The sequence below is a fragment of the Schistocerca gregaria genome, chromosome 4 (genome assembly GCF_023897955.1).
Source record: "Schistocerca gregaria isolate iqSchGreg1 chromosome 4, iqSchGreg1.2, whole genome shotgun sequence".
NCBI classification, from domain to species: domain Eukaryota; kingdom Metazoa; phylum Arthropoda; class Insecta; order Orthoptera; family Acrididae; genus Schistocerca; species Schistocerca gregaria.
In genome coordinates, this window is record NC_064923.1 from 395,053,210 (window position 1) to 395,075,078 (window position 21,869).

The window sequence follows — 21,869 nt, forward strand, 5'->3', positions numbered from 1 at the left end:
TGACTGACACAGACCGCCGACTGTTTAAGAGGGTCGTAATGTGTAATAGGCAGACATCTATCCAGACCATCCCACAGGAATTCCAAACTGCCTTATAATCCACTACAAGTACTATGACAGTTAGGCAGGAGGTGAGAAAATGCAGATTTCATGGTCGAGTGGCCGCTCATAAACCACACATCACATCAGTAAACACCAAACGACGCCTCGCTTGGTGTAAGGAGTGTAAGCACTCGATGATTGAGCAGTGGAAAAACTGTGTAGAGTGACGAATCATAGTACACAATGTGGCGATCCAATGGCAGTGTGTGGGTATGACAAATGCACAGTGAACGCCATCTGCTAGTGTGTATAGTGGCAACAGTAAAATTCAGAGGCGGTGGTGTTATGGTGTGGTCGTGTATTTCATGGAGGGGGCTTGCACACCTTGTTTTGCATGGCATTGTCACAGCACAGGCCTACACTGATGTTTTAAGCACCTTATTGCTTCCCACTGTTGAGGAGCAATTTGGGGATGGCGACTGCATTTTCAACACAATCGAGCACCTGTTCATAATGCTCGGCCTGCGGCGGAGTGATTACACGACAACAACATCCATCTAATGGACTGGCCCGCACAGAGTACTGACCTGAATCCTATAGAACACCTTTGGGATGTTTTGGAATGCTGACTTCGTGTCAGGACTCACCGACCGACGTCAATACATCTCCTCAGTGCAGCACTCTGTGAAGAATGGGCTGCCATTCCCCAAGAAACCTTCCAACAGCTGACTGAATGCATGCCTGTGAGAGTGGAAGCTGTCATCAAGTCTAAGGGTGGTCCAACACCATCCTGAATTCCAGCATTACTGATGGGGAGTGCCACAAACTTTTAAGTTATTTTCAGCCAGGTGTCCGGATGCCGTTGACCACATGTCAAGGTTTCCTCAAAAAATTTAAAATTAAGTATAATCGCTAATTACCTTATTTCATAAAAGTCACAGAAATTCAGCACTCTGGGCAATAATGCAAAAGAGTCACAAATGAAAAAAATTAAGAAGTGGGTCACAAGTGACTCAGCCACGGTTTTAATGTTAAGATCCCTGAGATCACACCCTGCAGACGTTCACCCTTGTGGGGCCTTGCTTGCAAGTAACTGACCAAAAAAAATTGGATTTTGCATGACTCGGCAGCATTAAAAAGCATTGCCATATTGACTGGTTGTGTAGTGCCTTTATGTGCAGAAGGTCGTACGTTCAAATTTTGTCAGGTACTTCAATTTTTAAATGAATTAGTTTAAATGTAATTTTTTAATTTCTATTCTTTTGTCATATCATTTTAATCATCATGTCGTCTTCTTTATTTGCTCTCATTTTCCTCCTGTTATTCTTTTTTCCCATTTGAAATCTTTCTTCATGAATTAATTTCAATTTAATTCCTTTTGTTTTACCATAGTATTTTTTTGTCCATGTTATTACATTCCTCATTTTGCTTGAATTTCATTCTACTTATAATCCATTCTTTAATTACATCTTCATCAGTATTATTTTGTTCATCGAGCAATAGGAATTTAGGTTATGCTTTAATTTAAATGTTTGTATGACGAGTACCATCCAGAAAAAATTACACACCTTGTAAAAAAAAATGCATTTTTGGCACCATTGCACAATCATTATAAAGATTATTTTGTCTTTTTTTTTTTTAACCAACAGTTTGGAGTTCTCAAATATTTAAATATTATAATATAACGAAAATAATCAATTTTTGCAAATATAATGAAATTTGATGGGTAAAAAAAATCTACTCATCATGCAAAGGCAGGAGAACAAACATATAAAAAACAGGTTTTATGTATGCAAACTTTCGGAGTCAGTGGCTCCTTCCTCTGGAAAAAGGGATGAAGGGGATGGAAGAGGGATGAAGGAAAAGGACTGGAGAGGTTTAGGAAAAGGGGAGAGTTCGGTAAAGTCACCCAGAATGCCGGGTCAGAGGAGACTTCCCAAACAGGATGAGAAGACCAGAGAGACTGTTGGAGACTGCACTGGATGAGATTTGAAAACCTGAAGGCTTTTTATGCCTTTTCTCCTGCAACCACTTTGTGAGTACATTTATCACTAAGATAAATATGATTAAATAGACAAATATAATTAGATAGATAGGGAAACATAATTATAGATAAATGCAGAAGATAAATATAAATTAAGATATATAGATATCTAATAAAAATCTGCACCCCAGTCAGTGTGACTTAGGCAACAGTGAATGTTAAGGTGCTACCAGCACTTTTGCTTAAGCTGACAAAGATGAGCAAGCCAAGTTAAGCGGGCATTGAAAACCAGTCCTAGAAAGTCATAAGTGTGCACTAAATTAAGGAGATGGCCATCAAGATAAAGTTGTGAACTGTTCAACGGCAATAAAAGTGAGTGACAAGTCTTGGTGGCTGAAAACAAAGCAGTGGGTGAGGGCCCTTGACTGCACCTCGCATAAGGCTTCCTACAGTTGACATTCAGCCACACCAATAGTAGATGAACAAAAGTAAATGCAAAAGTTGTCAGCATACAACAAGGGTGAGACTGAGGACCCTACAGCTGCTGAGAGGCCATTAATGGCCACTAAAAAGAGTGACACACCCAGTACAGAACCCTGTGAGACCGCATTCTCTTGAATTTGGGGGAAAACAGTGTGAACCACTGACTCAATCTATAAAGGTGTAGAGTGACAAGAAGTTCTGCATAAAAACTGGGAGGTCCATTTGTGTGATTTAGCAAGTATGTCAGATCAAAAACGATCATGATAACAGCAGGGAAAGGCCATTCAGATGGCAGGTATACAAAGTTGTCACTGGTCAAGTGACCTTGGCCGAAACTGCCCTGGGACAGAGGCAGAAAGCTCCAAGACTCAAGGAGCCAACAAAACTGCCAGTTCACCATATGTTCTAGCAGCTTGCAAAGAATGTTAGTGAGACTGGTAGGTATCCACATATAGTAGGATCTTACCAGGTTTTAGCACTAGAACAATGATACTTTCTCACCGCTGCTCCAGAAGTGGTTGAAGATGGCAAGGATGTGTGCTGACAGGTGTTTAAGCATTTGCAGATGGGTGTGGTCTGGCCCAATGGTTGCATCAGGACAGTGTGCAAGGACACAGAAATCCCCACTCACTGAATGGAGCATTATATGGCTCAGGATGGCATGTAGTGAAAGATAGGCATTGTCATTACACCCACTGTTTTAGGGTATGAAAGGCAGGGTAGTAATTCTCAGACGCAGAGGTTTGAATGTAATGCTTGGCAAGACACTCTGCAATTGTGTCAGGACTGATATAAACAGCTCCATGTGTGGAAATCCCAGGTGTACCTGCAGGGGTCTGATATGCATAAAGGCATCTGAGCTTAGTCCAAACTTGGGAATGAGAGGTTTGTGTTCCCAGCACTCCTGCTTCTGTCTGTCAATTAATTAACAAACACTGGCATGGAGCCATTTGAAGGTAATGAGATGCTCCACTGATGGGTGCTGCTTGTGACATTGGAGGGCCTGTCTACAATCTCTAACGGCAACAGCAATTCCGACGAACACCAAGGCACTGCCCTCCACTGGGAGCGACCTGAGGAACAAGGGATTGCCAATTCAGCTGCAGAAGCAATGGAGATCCAATGGTGGTAGCAGAGGCAAAAGCATCCTAGTCAGCCTCGGTAAGTGCCCATCAGGGTAAGCGTCCAGGTGAGAGACGCTGGGGGTGGAACAAAAAAAGAGTGGAAACTTGACACTACCACATAAGTCGTCTTGAGCTTTCCAGTGTACAGATGGTAGTAGGCCAGGAGTGCAAACAGAATCAATGGCCAAGTATGTGCCATGTGCCACATTGAAATGAGTGGGGGCACCTGTATATAGGAGGCAAAGGTCGACTTGAGTTAGCAGATTCTCAACATCTTTACCATGGACAGTAATCTTAGTTCCACCCCACAAATGGTTAAGGGCATTGAAATCATCCAAAAGTAAGAAAATTGGGGAGGAGGGGAGGGGGGGGGGGGGGGGGGAGAGAGAGAGTTGAGAAATTAGTGCTGCCAATACATTTTTTGGTATGTCACTAGCTGGAGGAAGGCAGATGTTGCAGATGGTAATTACCTCCATTGCCCTCACCCTGACGTCCACAGCTTCTAAGGGCATATAAGGGGCACAAGTTCACTACAGACAGGGGTACTGACATATGCACATACATATATACATACTCCACCTGACACCCTGTTACTGTCATTATGATTTCTGTAATACCCCTGATAGCCACAAAAGACCGGGATCCGTATTGATGGAAACCGGGCGTCCTGAAGGGTACTGCAGAAAGCAGGTGTATTGCTTAAGAGCTGTCATACCTCAGCCAGGTGTTGGACAAACTGCCACAATTCTGCTGGAGGGCAACGCTTTCTGTAGTTTGGGAATGCACGAAGTTACTAAGGAGCCAGTGCACACCTCGGGGTCACCTGCTGCCACCTATTGAGGGCTTGTGGTTTCTGCATCCATTGGTTCCGAGGCTTCAACCAAATCTTGGTCCTCAGTGAATAATAAAATATCCACCTCATCCTCATAATTGGAGCCTGCCAGAACTGGTGATGTGGGGGTCACTAGGATCTCTTTCTTCTTTATAGGTTTATTCTTTTTCTCATCTCACGTCTCTCTTGGTTCCTCTGGCTGGGAGGGCTTCTCTGAGTTTGTCTCAGGAACCAACAATGATCGTTAAGCCCTATTATCAGCAGCTTGTGGCTACTTCAGCCAATGGCTGGTATCTGGCTTCACAGCAACAAAAGCCTTGGAAGGCAGGGTCCCATTAGACCACTTCCATGTGAGAGGAGCCAGAGGAGGCTGCTGCTTTTATGGCTGAGGGGTGGGGACCAATGTCCCCGATGGCTGGGGTGTGGGCCTCACTCCCGAAGTAGACGTTAGAGGAGCTACAGGAGGTGGTGTGCTCCCAACCATCAAGGGGGCATGTGTAGTCAGCGGCACTGGGAGTCCACTTTAAGAGGCACAGCTAACGGGAATGCCGTTTCCACAAAGGGTGATCTCTTCTCAGCCATAGCATATGAGGAATTTTTTTTTTTCCTGTGTAGGTCGGTCTAACAAGGGTCTTATATTTCATTTATCTTCCTCTCTCTGATAAATAGTTAAGTCCAGCAAACAGGGGGAATGGTACTCTCCACCATTAGCACAAATGGGAGGGGGGGGACACAAGGAACTTTCGTGTTTGATAGCTGTCCATATTCCCGACATGTGGGGCTGGCACTGCATGAAGAGGACATATGCCCAAGTTTCCAGCATTTGAAGTACTGCATAGGGGGAGGAATGTAGGGTTTAACATCACACTGGTAGACCATCACCTTGACCTTTTCAGGCAATGTATCATCCTCAAAGGCCAAGATGAAGGCACTGGTTGAAACCCTGTGGTCCTTAGGCCACTACACATCCCTGATTAAGCGCACACCTTGTCGCTGTAGGTTCGCATACAACTCGTCATCAGACTGCAAGAGGAGATCTTGATGGAATATAATCCCCTCGACCATGTTTGAGCTCTTATGGGTGGTACATCACTCAGCTTGGCACAGGTGAGCAACACATGACTGGGCAGGGGATGTTGTTTTTATCAGGACTGACCCATTCCACATTTTGGCCATTTCTGGCAGTTCCCCAAACTTGTCCTCTAAGTTCTCGATGAAAAACAGAGGTTTTGTTGTTACACAGGATTTCCCATCACACCTTGCACAAACTAAGTATTTAGGAGAAGGATGGCCGAGTGCACCAATCTTAATTAACACTTAACCGTGGTCAAGTTGATATATAATCCTGTTTGATGCAAAATTCTAGTGCATCAACATCGATCTAAGTTAAATGAGGGAATTGACCAAGTTATATTTAACCAGGGCTCTTCCCCGGTTTTCTAGACATAACCACAGTTTTAGAAGCATACACCATTAAGATGGTGGCGCATTTTGATGTTAATGGATGGCACTGAGGAAGAACTGTTATACTTTGACGTTTTAAATCGTGACCGAAACTGTATTGGAGAGATTGTGGAAAGGGGAAACCCTTTTGAAGATTATGGTCACAGGAAGTTTGAAGAGAGATTTTGTCTGTCAAAAGAAACAGTGTGGTGGTTATTCAACCAAATTAATGATACGTTAGAATTTCCTACTGATCGGAATAACCCTATTTCACTGATGAACAGACTTTCGATTGCTTTACGGGCTTATGCAACAGGTGCATTCAACATTCTTACTGGGAACAACAGTAATGTACATCCTTCAACAGCACAATGAATCATCAGTGACGTATCAGACATCATAGCATTAATTCTCCTTGCGTTATAAAATTTCCTACAATAGAAGAAGTGCGCTCTGCAATGCTTGGTTTTAGTCAGTTGGACCTATTTCCTGGCATTCTTGGTACTTTGGATTGTACCTATATAAGAATTCAGTCTCCTGGAGGACATAATGCGGAACTTTACCGCAATAGGAAATCATATTTCTCCTTTAACTGTCAAACCATTAGTGATCACAATTTGTTAATAAGAGATATTGTTGCTCGATGGCTGGGCTCTGTGCATGACAGTACCATATTTCTTGGCTGCGCTCACAGAGCTCAATTTGAAAACTGAGAAATACCACAAGGTCACTTATTGGGAGAAAGTGGTTATGCATGTAGATCCTACTTTTTAACTCACACTTTTAAATCCGCAAAATGAAGCAGAGCATCGATATAACAGGTCTCATATTAAAACTAGAAACACTGTTGAGAGAAAATATGGCCTGTGGAACAGAAAGGAAGAGAAGATTTCCCATATTATCTGTAGGAATAAGATGTAATCCACAGAAAGCAATGTCAATACTTATGGGTACGGCTGTCTTGCATACTATTGCGAGGAGTACAAGCAGTGAAGAACCACCAGAAGATCCAGAAATTTCTTGACTTTTAAATCAGTTACATGACGAGAGAGACCCCGACATTGAAGATAACGAACTTGTGCCACCTGAGAGCAAATGTATCATGATGACACATTACCAGGAAGAGCAGTTCGCCATGCTAAATTAATGAACATTTCTGATAAGGTAATAAATTCAGACATTATACAGAATGAAAAATTATGATTACAATGGCAGGATTTCGCCATATTTTTAATTTTTCTCATTATTTCAGCATGTAATCTATTTTTTTCCCTGTTGTCTAGGAAACAGAAAAGTACTCACTGAACTGGGTGTGTGATGAGAAATTTCAGGTTGTGGCTTGCCAGGGACAGGATGTGCTGCCTATAGACAATTACCCAGCTGCTGCTTTTCTGAGGAGTGTTGATAATTCATTATTAAAGATATATTTCTCGTATCATATTAGTTTTGAAAGCAATGCAGTTCTCTGTTATTTATATACATGTTTAGTTACTGTGTATGTACTTAAATTTGGGAACAAATGATAACATTACATTTCGAGAGTGTGACAGTAAAAGAGAGAGGGATAAAATATAATGGGATAGTTCTGCATGATGTTCACTATAGATCCTAAAAACCTCTTAAATTTTATACTGTAACAACAAATATGTTAATGTCCACATTGTTTATTATGAGAACCTTTCAGGTTAGAGATTATTTTACTGCACTTCTTCTCACAATTAATGCAGTCTTATAACACAGTTAAGCTTAAACTTGTTAATATGCAATAAACACATAGGCACAAAACAATTATAATCATTTGTGTAATAACACAAAATGTCAGTTTGGGATAGTTTATTTGCTAAATTGTTCACATATTAATCACTGTTCTTTGTTTACAATATGATTTGCTTCAAACATAAGTGTGTGCAGCTATAAGGCTGAAGCCCGGATCTCTTGTGTGACTGGGGTTGTAGATTTCTAGAAATATGTTGATGCAATGACAAACTGTGCAAAGAATTGAATTACATTGTTAATTCTAGCCAGTCATGCCTGTAGCAGCACTTTACACAATAGGACATACAATAGTATGGTATCAAAAAATACATGGAATTGAAGACAAATTTGTGTTTAGAAATTGCCTCCAAAAACAAGTTCTCATTCTACATCTACATCCATACTCCGCAAGCCACCTGACGGTGTGTGGCAGATGGTACCTGGAGTACCTCTGTTGGTTCTCCCTTCTATTCCAGTCTCGTATTGTTCGTGGAAAGAAGGATTGTCGGTATGCTTCTGTGTGGGCTCTAATCTCTTCGCGAGATATACGCAGGAGGGAGCAATGTACTGCTTGACTCTTCAGTGAAGGTATGTTCTCGAAACTTTAACAAAAGCCCGTACCGAGCTACTGAGCATTTCTCCTGCAGAGTCTTTCACTGGAGTGTATCTATCATCTCCATAACACTTTCGCGATTACTAAATGATCCTGTAACGAAGCGCGCTGCTCTCCGTTGGATCTTCTCTATCTCTTCTATCAACCCTCTCTGGTACGGATCCCACACTTCTGAGCAGTATTCAAGCAGTGGGCAAACAAGCGTACTGTAACCTACTTCCTTTGTTTTCGGATTGCATTTCCTTAGGATTCTTCCAATGAATCTCAGTGTGGCATCTGCTTTACTGACGATCAACTTTATATGATCATTCCATTTTAAATCACTCCTAATGCGTACTCCCAGATAATTTATGGAATTAACTGCTTCCAGTTTCTGATCTGCTATTTTGTAGCTAAATGATAAGGGATCTATCTTTCCATGTATTCGCACCACATGACACTTGTCTACATTGAGATTCAATTGCCATTCCCTGCACCATGCATCAATTCGCTGCAGATCCTCCTGCATTTCAGTACAATTTTCCATTGTTACAACCTCTCGATACAACACAACAGCATCATCTAAGAAAAGCCTCAGTGAACTTCCGATGTCATCCACCAGGTCATTTATGTATATCGTGAATAGCAACGGTCCTATGACACTCCCCTGCGGCACACCTGAAATCACTCTTACTTCAGAAGACTTCTCTCCATTGAGAATGACATGCTGCGTTTTGTTATCTAGGAACTCCTCAATCCAATCACACAGTTGGTCTAATAGTCCACAAGTTCTTACTTTGTTCATTAAATGACTGTGGGGAACTGTATCCAACACCTTGCGGAAGTCAAGAAACACCGTATTTTTCGAAACCCATGCTGATTCCTACAGATAAGATTTCTAGTCTCCAGAAAAGTCATTATACTCTAACATAATACGTGTTCCAAAATTCTACAACTGATCCACGTTAGAGATATAGGTCTATAGTTCTGCACATCTGTTCGACGTCCACTACGCTCTTCTAGAGACTTACGGACGGTACACCGCTGCAAGAAGTGGGGCAAGTTCCATCGCGTACTCTGCGTAAAAATCGAACTGGTATCCCATCAAGTGCAGCAGCCTTTCCTCTTTTGAGCGATTTTAATTGTTTCTCTATCCCTCTGTCGTCTATTTCGATATCTACCATTTTGTCATCTGTGCGACAATCTAGAGAAGGAACTACAGTGCAGTCTTCCTCTGTGAAACAGCTTTGGAAAAAAGACATTTAGTATTCCGGCCTTTAGTCTCATCCTCTGTTTCAGTACCATTTTGGTCACAGAGTGTCTGGACACCTACCGCTTTGACATAAGATCAAAATTTCTTAGGATTTTCTTCCAAGTCAGTACACAGAACTTTACTTTCGAATTCATTAAACGCCTCTCGCATAGCCCTCCTCACACCACATTTCGCTTCGCGTAATTTTTGTTTGTCTGCAAGGCTTTGGCTATGTTTATGTTTGCTGTGAAGTTCCCTTTGCTTCCGCAGCAGTTTTCTAACTCTATTGTTGTACCATGGTGGCTCTTTTCCATCTCTTACGATCTTGCTTGGCACATACTCATCTAACACATACTGTGCGATGGTTTGTCCACTGATCCTCAACACTATCTGTACTTGAGACAAAACTTTTGTGTTGAGCCGTTAGGTACTCTGTAATCTGCTTTTTGTCACTTTTGCTAAACAGAAAAATCTTCCTACCTTTTCTAATATTTCTATTTACGGCTGAAATCATCGATGCAGTAACCGCTTTATGATTGCTGATTTCCTGTTCTGCATTAACTGTTTCAAATAGTTCGGGACTGTTTGTCACCAGAAGGTCTAATATGTTATCACCGTGAGTTGGTTCTCTGTTTAACTGCTCAAGGTAGTTTTCAGATAAAGCACTTAAAAAAATTTCACTGGGTTCTTTGTCCCTACCACCCGTTACGAACGTTTCGAGTTTCCCAGTCTATATCCGACAAATTACAATCTCTACCCAGAACTATAACATGGTGGGGAAATCTACTCGAAATATTTTCCAAATTATCGTACAGGTGCTCAGCCACAACAGCTGCTGAGCCCGGGGGCCTATAGAGACATCCAATTACCATGTCTGAGCCTGCTTTAACCGTGACCTTCACCCAAATCATTTCACATTTCTGATCTCTGTCAATTTCCTTTGATACTATTGCACTTCTTATCGCTATAAACACGCCTCCCCCTTCACTGTCCAGCCTGTCTCTGCGGTATATATTCCAATCTGAGTTTAGGATTTCATTACTGTTTATGTCTGGTTTCAGCCAACTTTCTGTCCCTAGTACTTTACGGGCGTTGTGACCATTTATTAATGAGAGCAGTTCTGGGACCTTTCTATAGACACTCCTGCAGTTTACTATTAGCACATCTCGGATGAGACCCACCGGCAAGCAGAGTTAACACTGGCCTTCTCCCCCGACCTTTCCGCTATTTCCCTAAGGGGCTCCATCACCCGCCTAACGTTGGAGCTCCCAATAACTAATAAACCCCTCCCCATTTACCCTCCGCCTCGTGCGCCGTGAACGCCACTGAACCCGCCACTCCCCTTGGGGAGAGGGTGGCCCAATCGTGCCCGGTACCCGCAAAGATGTCTTGACAGCAGGGACAGTGGGTGAAGCATGTAACACCTGGGGTGTACCTTGCGATGCACCAGACTCCCCACTGCCGCTACACTCCGAGGCAGCAGCCTGAAGACGGCTGACCACGGCCATCAACACGCTCAGCTGTTCGCGAAGAGTGGCCAGCTCCTCCTGTGTCCGTATACAGCAGTCACACATCCTATCCATTCTAAGGAATCAATTTACTGAAGAGACTTAATCAACTTCTAACTAGACTGCTAATTCACTAAAGGTGGCTGATTATTGACTTAACTGTGATTGCTAGCCACTTCTTGTAGAAAACAATGAAAATAGCACTACCTGTCTCTGGACTGTATTGAAAACAAACACTAACACTACTGGCACTATGGTTGACTAAAGGGACACTCTGACTGTATTCAAAACAAACACGGAATCTATGGAACACAATTAATACCACTCGACAAAGCTTCTTAAAAGCAAAAACACACGGAACAAGAAGTGACAAGTAAGAAAAATACAGTTGATACTTAAATTAAGGTAGCTCGCTGCACAGCAGACGTGAAGCAGACGGCAGTTAGGACGACACTCATTGCTACAAAAGGCAACGGAATTTTGTCAGTGATGTCCAATACTTTGGGGATCAGTGCAAGAGCAATAATTAGTTACAGAGTGTGCTACTTCAGAAGATATGAAAGCGGAACAGTAATGCTATGGGTGTGTTTCTTCTTCCAGTATGTTAGTTTTTCTTTTAGGGCCAGAATCTTTAAATGTTTAATCCTCAGCTCCTTCTTATGTTCTGCCTTCATCATGTGTAATTGGGCCTCCAGTACTTAAACTCTCTTCTTGCACACATTTTCAATTACTGTTCCCAAACCCGATGGCCCTGGTTTTGCAGGCATCCTGCGTCAATGCCATGTATTTTTCGGCGTGCAAATGTTTTCTTTGGGTGGATCAGGAGACTGCGAAATAGACTGCAGCTGGATGACATCCACCAGAACATTCTTTGATGTCTCTTTACTTTGTATTACATCAGGTGTGTGGGAAGTGCTAGGTTGTGTGCACTCTGCTAACTCGATAACTGAAGCAGGTGGCGTGTTCTCACGGCATCGCTCTGCACTGCACTCCATGTTAACAACATCCACAATCATACTAAACTGTATATCAGAATCATATGCATTTATTAACGGTTTCATTGAGGAACCAACAATTTCTAACAGTTTTGCCCGATCATGGATCTTGGTTTTTTGGGTAGGCTTCCCCCCCACCTGTTTTATACACTTCCACCTTTTCTTCTGCAAGGTATTTTCGAAGTCGTCTTTTCATGTTTTCATAACAGGTTTTCAGCCTGTCACAGGATCTTTTCATCACACCTGAAATTAAATAAATGTTGTAGTTTGTAGTACCATAAATTAATTCTTATATTATTTACATTCATAAGTCCACTTTGCATTCTGAGACTCTTAACTTATAACTGCAATAAAACTCTAAGGTCTATATATGGCTGTTGTTTACATATCAGTTCATTGAAAAGAAAGTGCTATACAAGCATATATGAAGAATACAGCACAGGGCTAACTGAGAAACGTTTGTTCACAATTTTCAACGAGGAAGCTACCATTAGTCACATAATATTTAGTTAAGAGTAGCACGGCAATGGATTTTAAATAAAAAACTAACAAAACAATTCCAACCATAAATGTACATAGCCCTATCACGTATTTCAGTGGTACGCCAACAACACTTTCAAATTTCAAACTACAAGCCAGAGTGTGCCGTATCCTACACCTATGATGAACCTAGGAAAGTTATTAACTTATGGGTAAACTTACCAAGAGTACAATTAAATTGCGCCTTCACATGGGACCACATTGCCTGTTTTTCTTTCAAGCTGCAGCCGTCAGTTTTCTTATTTTCAAGAACGGATGCATTTGCACCCACCAGTTCAAGAAGTACATCTATAACATACTTCGAGAAATTTGGTGGTGTTCTTTTATTCTCCAAAAAAACGAACAGATCAGAAATAGGTACCGAGGTGTGCGGGAAAGCGCCGGCAGACAGGCACAATGAACAAAACACACAAACACACACACAGAATTACTAGCTTTCGCAACCGATGGTTGCTTCTTCAGGAAGGAGAGGGAAAGACGAAAGGATGTGGGTTTTAAGGGAGAGGGTAAGGAGTCATTCCAATCCCGGGAGCGGAAAGACTTGCCTTAGGGGAAAAAAAGGACAGGTGTACACAGACACACACACAGACACAGACACACACACACACACAGACACACACACACACACAGACACACACACACACACAGACACACACACACACACACAGACACACACACACACACAGACACACACACAGACACAGACACACACACAGACACAGACACACACACACACACAGACACACACACAGACACACACACACACACAGACACACACACACACACAGACACACACACACACACAGACACACACACACACACAGACACACACACACACACAGACACACACACAGACACACAGACACACACACACACAGACAGACACACACACACACACACACACACACACAGACAGACACACACACAGACACACAGACACACACACACACAGACAGACACACACACAGACACACAGACACACACACACACAGACAGACACACAGACAGACACACAGACAGACACACAGACAGACACACAGACAGACACACAGACAGACACACAGACAGACACACAGACAGACACACAGACAGACACACAGACAGACACACAGACAGACACACAGACAGACACACAGACAGACACACAGACAGACACACAGACACACAGACACACAGACAGACACACAGACAGACACACAGACAGACACACAGACACACAGACAGACACACAGACACACAGACAGACACACAGACACACAGACAGACACACAGACACACAGACAGACACACAGACACACAGACACACAGACAGACACACAGACACACAGACACACAGACAGACAGACAGACAGACAGACACACAGACAGACAGACAGACAGACAGACACACAGACACACACACACACAGACAGACACACAGACACACACACACAGACAGACACACAGACACACACACACAGACAGACACACAGACACACACACAGACACACACACAGACACACACACAGACAGACACACAGACAGACACACAGACAGACACACAGACAGACACACAGACAGACACACAGACAGACACACAGACAGACACACACACACAGACACACACAGACACAGACAGACACAGACACACACACACAGACACACACAGACACAGACACACACACACAGACACACACAGACACACACAGACACACACACAGACAGACAGACAGACACAGACACACACACAGACAGACACAGACACACACACAGACAGACACAGACACACACACAGACAGACACAGACACACACACACACACACAGACAGACACACACACAGACAGACAGACAGACACACACACAGACAGACAGACAGACACACACACAGACAGACAGACAGACACACACACAGACAGACAGACACACACACAGACAGACAGACACACACACAGACAGACAGACACACACACAGACAGACAGACACACACACAGACAGACAGACACACACACAGACAGACAGACACACACACAGACAGACAGACACAGACACACACACAGACAGACACAGACACTTCTGTTTGTCGATGGAAAACACCGCAAAGAGAGACTGTGAGAACAGTTATCTGTACAATTTCATGTTTACTAACATATTTGCATTGCCAGAGCACGTTCCATTGCAATGTACAGATTTTACCATGATCAAATGCATAGTTGGCTGATGACTGTTTGCTGACCAGCGATTAACGTTGGTGCACTGCAGTAACATTTTAAACATGTTTCACTTTCAACCATGATTGTGAGGCCTTGGTTATCATGCGTTTTGACCGGGGTTGGTGCACTCGGCCCCAAGTCTCTCCTTAATCTGTAGCCCTGCATTCCTCCCCTGGTGTAGCCAGGAAAGGGAACGATTTGGGCTCGTATCTTTTGGCATTATACTGCATATTAACTCTCTTAAAGATTGCTGAGGCTGTTCAACCACCAGCAAAGGAGAACTTAATCTGCTTCACTGCAGGTCATCCATCCTGATGCCACCCATTCTGATCATGGGCTCTCCCCATGGGCACCATCTAGCCACAGCAAAGACCACCTGGTGCGATGGTCATTACCGAGAGTCCTGATGCCCCACGAAGATGAACATCTACTCCTTAGCAAGCATAGGAAGTTTGCAGCTCAGGCACCAACAGTGTGATCCCTGTGTTGCCAGGGGGCTACAACAAACAAGAGGGTACATGAAAACTCCCCCCCCCCCCCTCCTGCCCACCCCCACAAGACACTAGTTACAACGCTAGATACTGGGTGTGCAAAGATCTATCATCATTGTGGGTGCAGGAGATGACAGCACACAATGAATGTAATGTATGTGCCCTGTAAGACGTCCTTGCCTAAAAGGCTGGATTACGGAGGAATTACATTTCCATTACAATAATACATGCATAATGTCTTCGTGCTCAATGGACACACGATGCAGCACGATAGGTGTCCTTTCCAAAATGGCCAGCACTTTTGTAGAATTTGGAAAGGTGTATGTCAAACACTGAAAAAGGGACCAGAACTTATTAGGCCGAAAAGTAGGAGACGACTTATAATCAATCACCTCTTATGACAGGCAGGAATACATCAGGTATATTCCAGCCTCCAAACCTGCAGGAGGGTTTCCATACCAACAAAAGTACAGAATCAGAGGAAGAGGAGTATAAGGAGACATGATAATAAGGCAAAGAATTTAAGACACTATATTCTCATCTAATTGGACATCTTCCCATGAACAACTTACAATTATCGGCAGGAGTTTGAGATGGTGCCTGTGGATCCAGTCCCATCAGAAGTAATTCCTGAGCATGAAATATAACAAGACAGAATCACGCTTTCATAAACAACTGAGAACCTTCATAAGAAATAAAAGAAGGAAATTTTATCTTGATTGTCTATCTGACATTGTTCCTTGAGAGATTGATTGTTACAAAACTACAGCACTTTAAACAGCAACTGAATAACAAATTACTCTACAAAATAATTAAAAAACAAAGCCCACTTTAAAACTTCAAGAAATATTTAGATGGTGACCCTCAAGAAGAGCACGGCATACTGCTTGCGTCATCGTTCTCTAATCTGAGAATATTCCAACTACAATTATCACAATAATGAAACAAGAAACTAATATTCTTTCCTCAGCTTCTCTGCATTCTCTCTCGTTTTTCCATCATTCCTCTCACTCTATCATAAGTTACTTTTTCCATTGTCTTCCTGCTGTCCCCATTCCTCTGGCTCTTATGGTATCTTGCTTCTTTCACCTTACTCTCCACTATGTCTTCTGTCAACCCTGGCCTCCTGTGTTTCCAATATGCTTCTATTCTAGTTTTAACATATTAATTGCCCCGCTCATTATTCCTCATTCCCAGTTTTCAGATCTTATCATTCATGCCTGTCACTGCTACATTTTTGGTGCAGCAATTGTTAGTATGGTACTGCATAAGCACAACTCAATGCTGAATGATTTTACTGGTGATAAGTTGTCGTCACAAGCACGCAGTACAACAGGCCTACCAACTTTATGGATATTTTCTAATTATTTGAAAGAATCAGTGCCTTATTACACATCAACCTTATTTGCAACAAATTACCAATGAGTATGAATGCTCAAAATTATCTATGCATTGCACGGAATGTTTTGAAACTAGCAGTTAAACAGTGTGTAACAAACAAGAGCCTGTAAAATGTGTTTTACAGTTTTGAGATATAAGACAAAAAAGATGCCTTTCCCTTCAGAACCAAGTTTTCATCCTTATTTTTGCTCTGTGATTCTGACTGACTTTTGTCAGATTGGATGATTACGTCTGATATAATAAAATGAAAAGTGGCATTAAAATATAACAGCAACATAAGCTAATTAGTTAAACACTAGTTCCATTTCAAAAAAATCATCAAGAATGTCTCTAAATACTGTTACATGTACCACTAGCACAGTATTAGAACTTCTTAACAGGCCTGTGACTAGTGACACCTTTTTACAAAAGTTGGAGCTTGAATTGTGCATAGTATTCAATACATGGAATCAGGAAACATATAATGGCTCCAATTGATTACCTTACCGATGGCATTGTGGCAACAATACCCATATGCCAGTTATTTTGCCCAAAATACAGGTGCCATGACTTGTCACAGTACGCATCTTGCCCAGAACAATGTAAAAAAGCCATTCAACACTCCATTGCGGTTATTTTGACATGAGGGTTTATGACTAATATTAGAAAGAATAAAAAATGCCTTTTACAATTACACAATCAAAGAGCAACTTTTCTCTACGCATTGTTCCAGTGGTCCTTTTCCTGAAATTTTTTAGGGGTGTACTTCTCTTCCACTTAATACAGTTTTGAAATTTCAAATGAGAAACTGCAAGTCTGAATATTTTTGAAACTGCTGAAGCATTAATTACAACTTGCCTTAAATAACTGTAATCTTTCCTTGGCCATTTTAACATTACATTTATGGGATCCAGTACAGTTTGTGCTCCTCCTCCATCAGAGCCAGTCATCCCCTGTCCTTTCTCTTCGGCTAAAAAAAAAAAAAAGACCAAATCAGTATCACACTTAATAAGACGACAACACTTTTTTAGCAACATATATTTTTACTTACAAAATTGTCTGACATGTACAACAAATCTTGCAAGTAACTCCATATATTCAATCTGAAACAGAGTGTTGAAAAAAATTATATTTTGTCAGTGATTCCCTCTCATTCTCTAAATAGTAAAGCACAGAATGACAAAATAAAGTTGGAGAAACTTATCTATATTACTGAACGTCTGGAAATATACAGAGTGCCAGTTGGAGGCTGCATTTTTAATGACTTCTATTTTCAGCACTTCATATGATTATCACCTGAATTTAAAAATTTAAGGTGCTGTCATAACCTATTCATTAAAGGCTATAATATTAAATTACAGGTTTAACAGAATAAGACAAGTATTAATGTTAGAAACTGTGTATGTCTTGGGGCAGTGTAACTCAATGCATACAAATTATCCAGACTATGCCATCTGGTATCTGAGAATGAAAGCACTCAGTTACTTCCAAAAGACTTTACACAAAATTTCAATCCTTTCTGATACTTTCTTTCGCTGACAAAATAATCAAAGGAAAACAGTTTATTGCTCACTACACTTTCACTGTACTTCAGCATCAGGCATTATGTTTTAATTTACCACTTCTTTACTACTAACTTATGTTTGTAGCACATTTTAGAGATGGTATTCATGTGTACCACTGAATGCAACTGCATAATTTTATCACTCCATGACAGTTTGGGAGATATAACACCATAAAAATTGAAATGCTTGAGAAATAACTGAATCCAGAAGTGTCAGTTAAAATTAAGAACTTCTGAAGAGCATAGTTTTCCTGTTCAGTATAAAAACAAATGTTTACAAAAACACGAATATTTTAAGATGTGCTTAATTTTAATTAATGTTGGTGAATTCAGCAACGAGTAAGTGTAGTTGGCAATTTATCTCAGACGGAGGGGTAAGTAGTCCCATCACTGAGAGGTTAGGAGATGTAAGAGGGAGAATTTTTTCTTATTTGTCTTTCAGTGCTGACAACTCATGGACATAGTCAACTCTTACCCATCAGCTTGCTATGGTATAAATTTCAAACAGAAGTATCACAGATTTATGAATGCACATTATACAGACAGTCATCTTCAAATGCAGTAAAAATTTGTAGCAAGGAATACAAAATTAAATTATGGCTGTTGTACGCAATACAATTAGTAGAAGAAAATGTCAGAAAAACATTTAGTAAACATTAGTAATTGTATCTCATAACTGCATAATGCAATGAAATACACTTACCAGTCATATTAATGTGATCACCTGACAAAAGCTTGAGTAACCACATTCAGCAGTGTGAACTGCTGTGAAACGTACAGGGAAAGAGCCTATGAGGTTCTGGAAGGTACCAAGAGGGATATGGAGTCTTACCTACTACACTGCCATGGGCAGTCATCCTGGTGCTCTTCAAACCACACACACACACACACACACACACACACACACACACACACACACACACACACACACACATTGCAAACTATGTGATGCATTACTGTTAGATGTTATTGTGCAAAGGAGAAACAAACTTTATGTCAAACGAACATATTCACCAAGGGTATATGCACACTTTTGTTGATCCGATGTGGCTCCCAGAATGACAAGATCATCCAACAATGCCTCTGGGTTGTGCCTGTCTGGCAGATGTTGTAGAGTGTTCACTTTCAAATGTTTCACACCATACATGTCAACAGCCAACTGTCCAAAGGAGTATAAAATGTGATTCAGCTGAGAAGACTGTATCTCATCATTCAGTGAATGACCAACTGCAGTACTGGTGTACAAATTCCAGACTTTATAGCCGATGAATAGCAGTCAGCATGGGTGCACAAACCAGGTGCCTGCTACAGAGGCCCATATGTAGCAATGTTCACTGAACAATTGTTGAGGAGACACTTTTGGTCACACCAACAACACAACAATTCATAAGGCTACATAGGGGCTCCTGAGCAAGCAACAATCGACCAGGGAACAATCGACACTAAGTGTTCTTAATGGTGATGACTCAATATCAGTACTTGGAGGCTGGTGGCCAACTTACCACATTCTTATTATAGCTATTCTGTTGGGTACTCAACCATTTTACTAAGCGATTATCCCAAGGGGCAAAACCTGGACCCAGTTGCAGGCTGCCTATCTAGTGGCTACCCCAAGGTAACAAAAATTCTGTTTTCAATGTTTCATACAAGTACTGGCAGAATATAAAAATTTTAAATTTTTACAATCTACTCATTAAGAAATATAGTCTTATGTGAAAGGTTCCATAATTTTAAACTGTATATGTCTTCAGGAACAGTAATACACATCCCATTAATACCCAGATGATATTCGTGCAATATTCGAAAATGAGAACATATTGTGGCTTCCAACAAACTTTTAACATAATTTCAAAACTTTCTCTCACTTTTTCTAGTTCACATGGTTGACATCATACATTTAATACATGGAAAAGTAATCAGAAGTTTGAAGCTGTTTATAACAGTAGTTCGATTCTTTAAAGAATCAGGAGGTTACTGATAAAATACTAATTTATGTAGGTTATCAACTAGTAATAAGAACGGTACATACGCAGCCTAAAGTGCCACCCTACACTGTCAGTACTGGCTCTTTAACAAAGAAGTCTGATGGCCACTGCCAGAAGTCAAGATGGTGGTGGGGGGCTCATTTTCATTATTATTACTGACTTTCAGAGGTAGCATACAGATGCTTAAATGACATGTAAAAAAATGTTGATTAAAAATGGTACACCGAAAGAATACTCAGACTTCAGAACTTATTTTCATACGTTCAGAAAATATATATACATATTGAGTGCGGTCTCTTTGCTTCTTTGTATTTGGCTATGTTGCATGTTTATATTCTGCTGATTTTTCCTTATTCCAACAAAATGAGTTATTAGCCACAACGTTTTTTATAGCAAGAATATGCCAGGAAGACACTAAATGTGTCAACAACAAATATTATTTTAAAAATGCAGCTCACAAGGAGATAAAAAAAGTCATCGCATTACTAAAAAGGTAATAATTCTGTTGGTTAATATGGTGTTCCAACATTATATTACATTCTGGTGCTGACTTGACAATACTACACTTAAATCATATTTGCAACTACTCAGTGACCCAGAGTATACTTCCTCACAGGCTAAGATATATTGAATTATTACCCAAAACTGAATCTGCAGATAAGGATAACACCTGTAATTACAGAACCATCCATTCCTCCTCCTTCCAGAAATTTTTAGGAGGCAGTCTATGTTAAAATACAGGTACATTTTACCCAGCAGAACATTTTAACTGCCCCTCTTTTTGGCTTTCATAAAAAGCTTCTCTGTACTACACATGATACACGAACTCATACATGAAGTCCAAGAAGTTCTAAACAAGAAAAATTATCCAATCTGGTGTATTCTGTGACCCTGCCAAAGTCTTATGTGGACCAAAACATTTTATTTGTGAAACCAAAATTTTAAGACAATGGCACCTCTCTTGCTTGGATGGAGTCTTGCATCTACCACAGATAGTGGGTTACATTATACAACTAAACACTAGAAAATCTGGGAAGGAATGTAACAATATTATGAAAAGGATAGCTGTTACTCCCCACATGGTGCAGACACTAAGTCACTAACAAAAAGAGGTCAAAGTTAACGTTTGGACAACAAGGCCTTTGCTGAAACCCCCCCCACATACACACGAAAACAAATGCACACAAGCTCACTCGACCAGTCTCTGGTAGCTGGAGCCAGACTGCGAGCAGCAGGGAGAGGCAGCCAGGTGGGGGGTAAGGAGGAAGCGAGGGTGGGGAGGGATAGCAGGATAAGGGTGGGGGGAGGGGCAGTAAGTTGCTGTTAGGAGCATGCAGGGATGAGGTAGGGAGTAGGGCAGCTAAGTGCAATTGAGAGGTTACACAGATGACAGGGGAGAGGGGGGGAGGGGAAAAACGAGAGAAGTAAGAAACTGGATGCATTGGTGGAGTAGAGGAATGTGTAGTGCTGGAACAGAACAGGAAGAGGTTAGATGCGTACGGACAATGACTAATGAAGATTGAGGTCAGGAGGGGCTGTGTACGGATGGTTGGTTGGTTGGCTTAAAGGAAGGGGGGAAGGGGCCAAACTTTGAGGTCATCAGTCACTTGTTCCCAGTAAAATAATTACACTTGGGAAAGAGGAAAAGAAAAGAGAAGAACAGCACAATAACAGTGGCAGGAGAACCAGAAGAATGACAGAAGGACAA

The 21,869-nt window shown here is 41.4% G+C and overlaps 1 protein-coding gene across 2 annotated transcripts in view; it reads right to left on the bottom strand.

Annotated features, from left to right (window-relative positions):
- The window catches only part of LOC126365845 (mediator of RNA polymerase II transcription subunit 15-like), a 92,731-nt gene that overhangs the window by 15,805 nt on the left and 55,057 nt on the right, over nt 1-21,869 (bottom strand). Inside the window, exons 3-5 of one of the 2 annotated variants that reach the window (XM_050008485.1) lie at nt 17,664-17,715; nt 17,471-17,582; nt 12,089-12,253 (exon numbers count right to left, since the gene is read on the bottom strand). In XM_050008485.1, the coding sequence (XP_049864442.1) occupies nt 12,232-12,253; nt 17,471-17,582; nt 17,664-17,715 (186 nt within the window). In that variant the 3' untranslated portion in view covers nt 12,089-12,231. The remainder of the gene's footprint in view (nt 1-12,088; nt 12,254-17,470; nt 17,583-17,663; nt 17,716-21,869) is intronic. The other variant, XM_050008486.1, reaches the window with a different exon arrangement.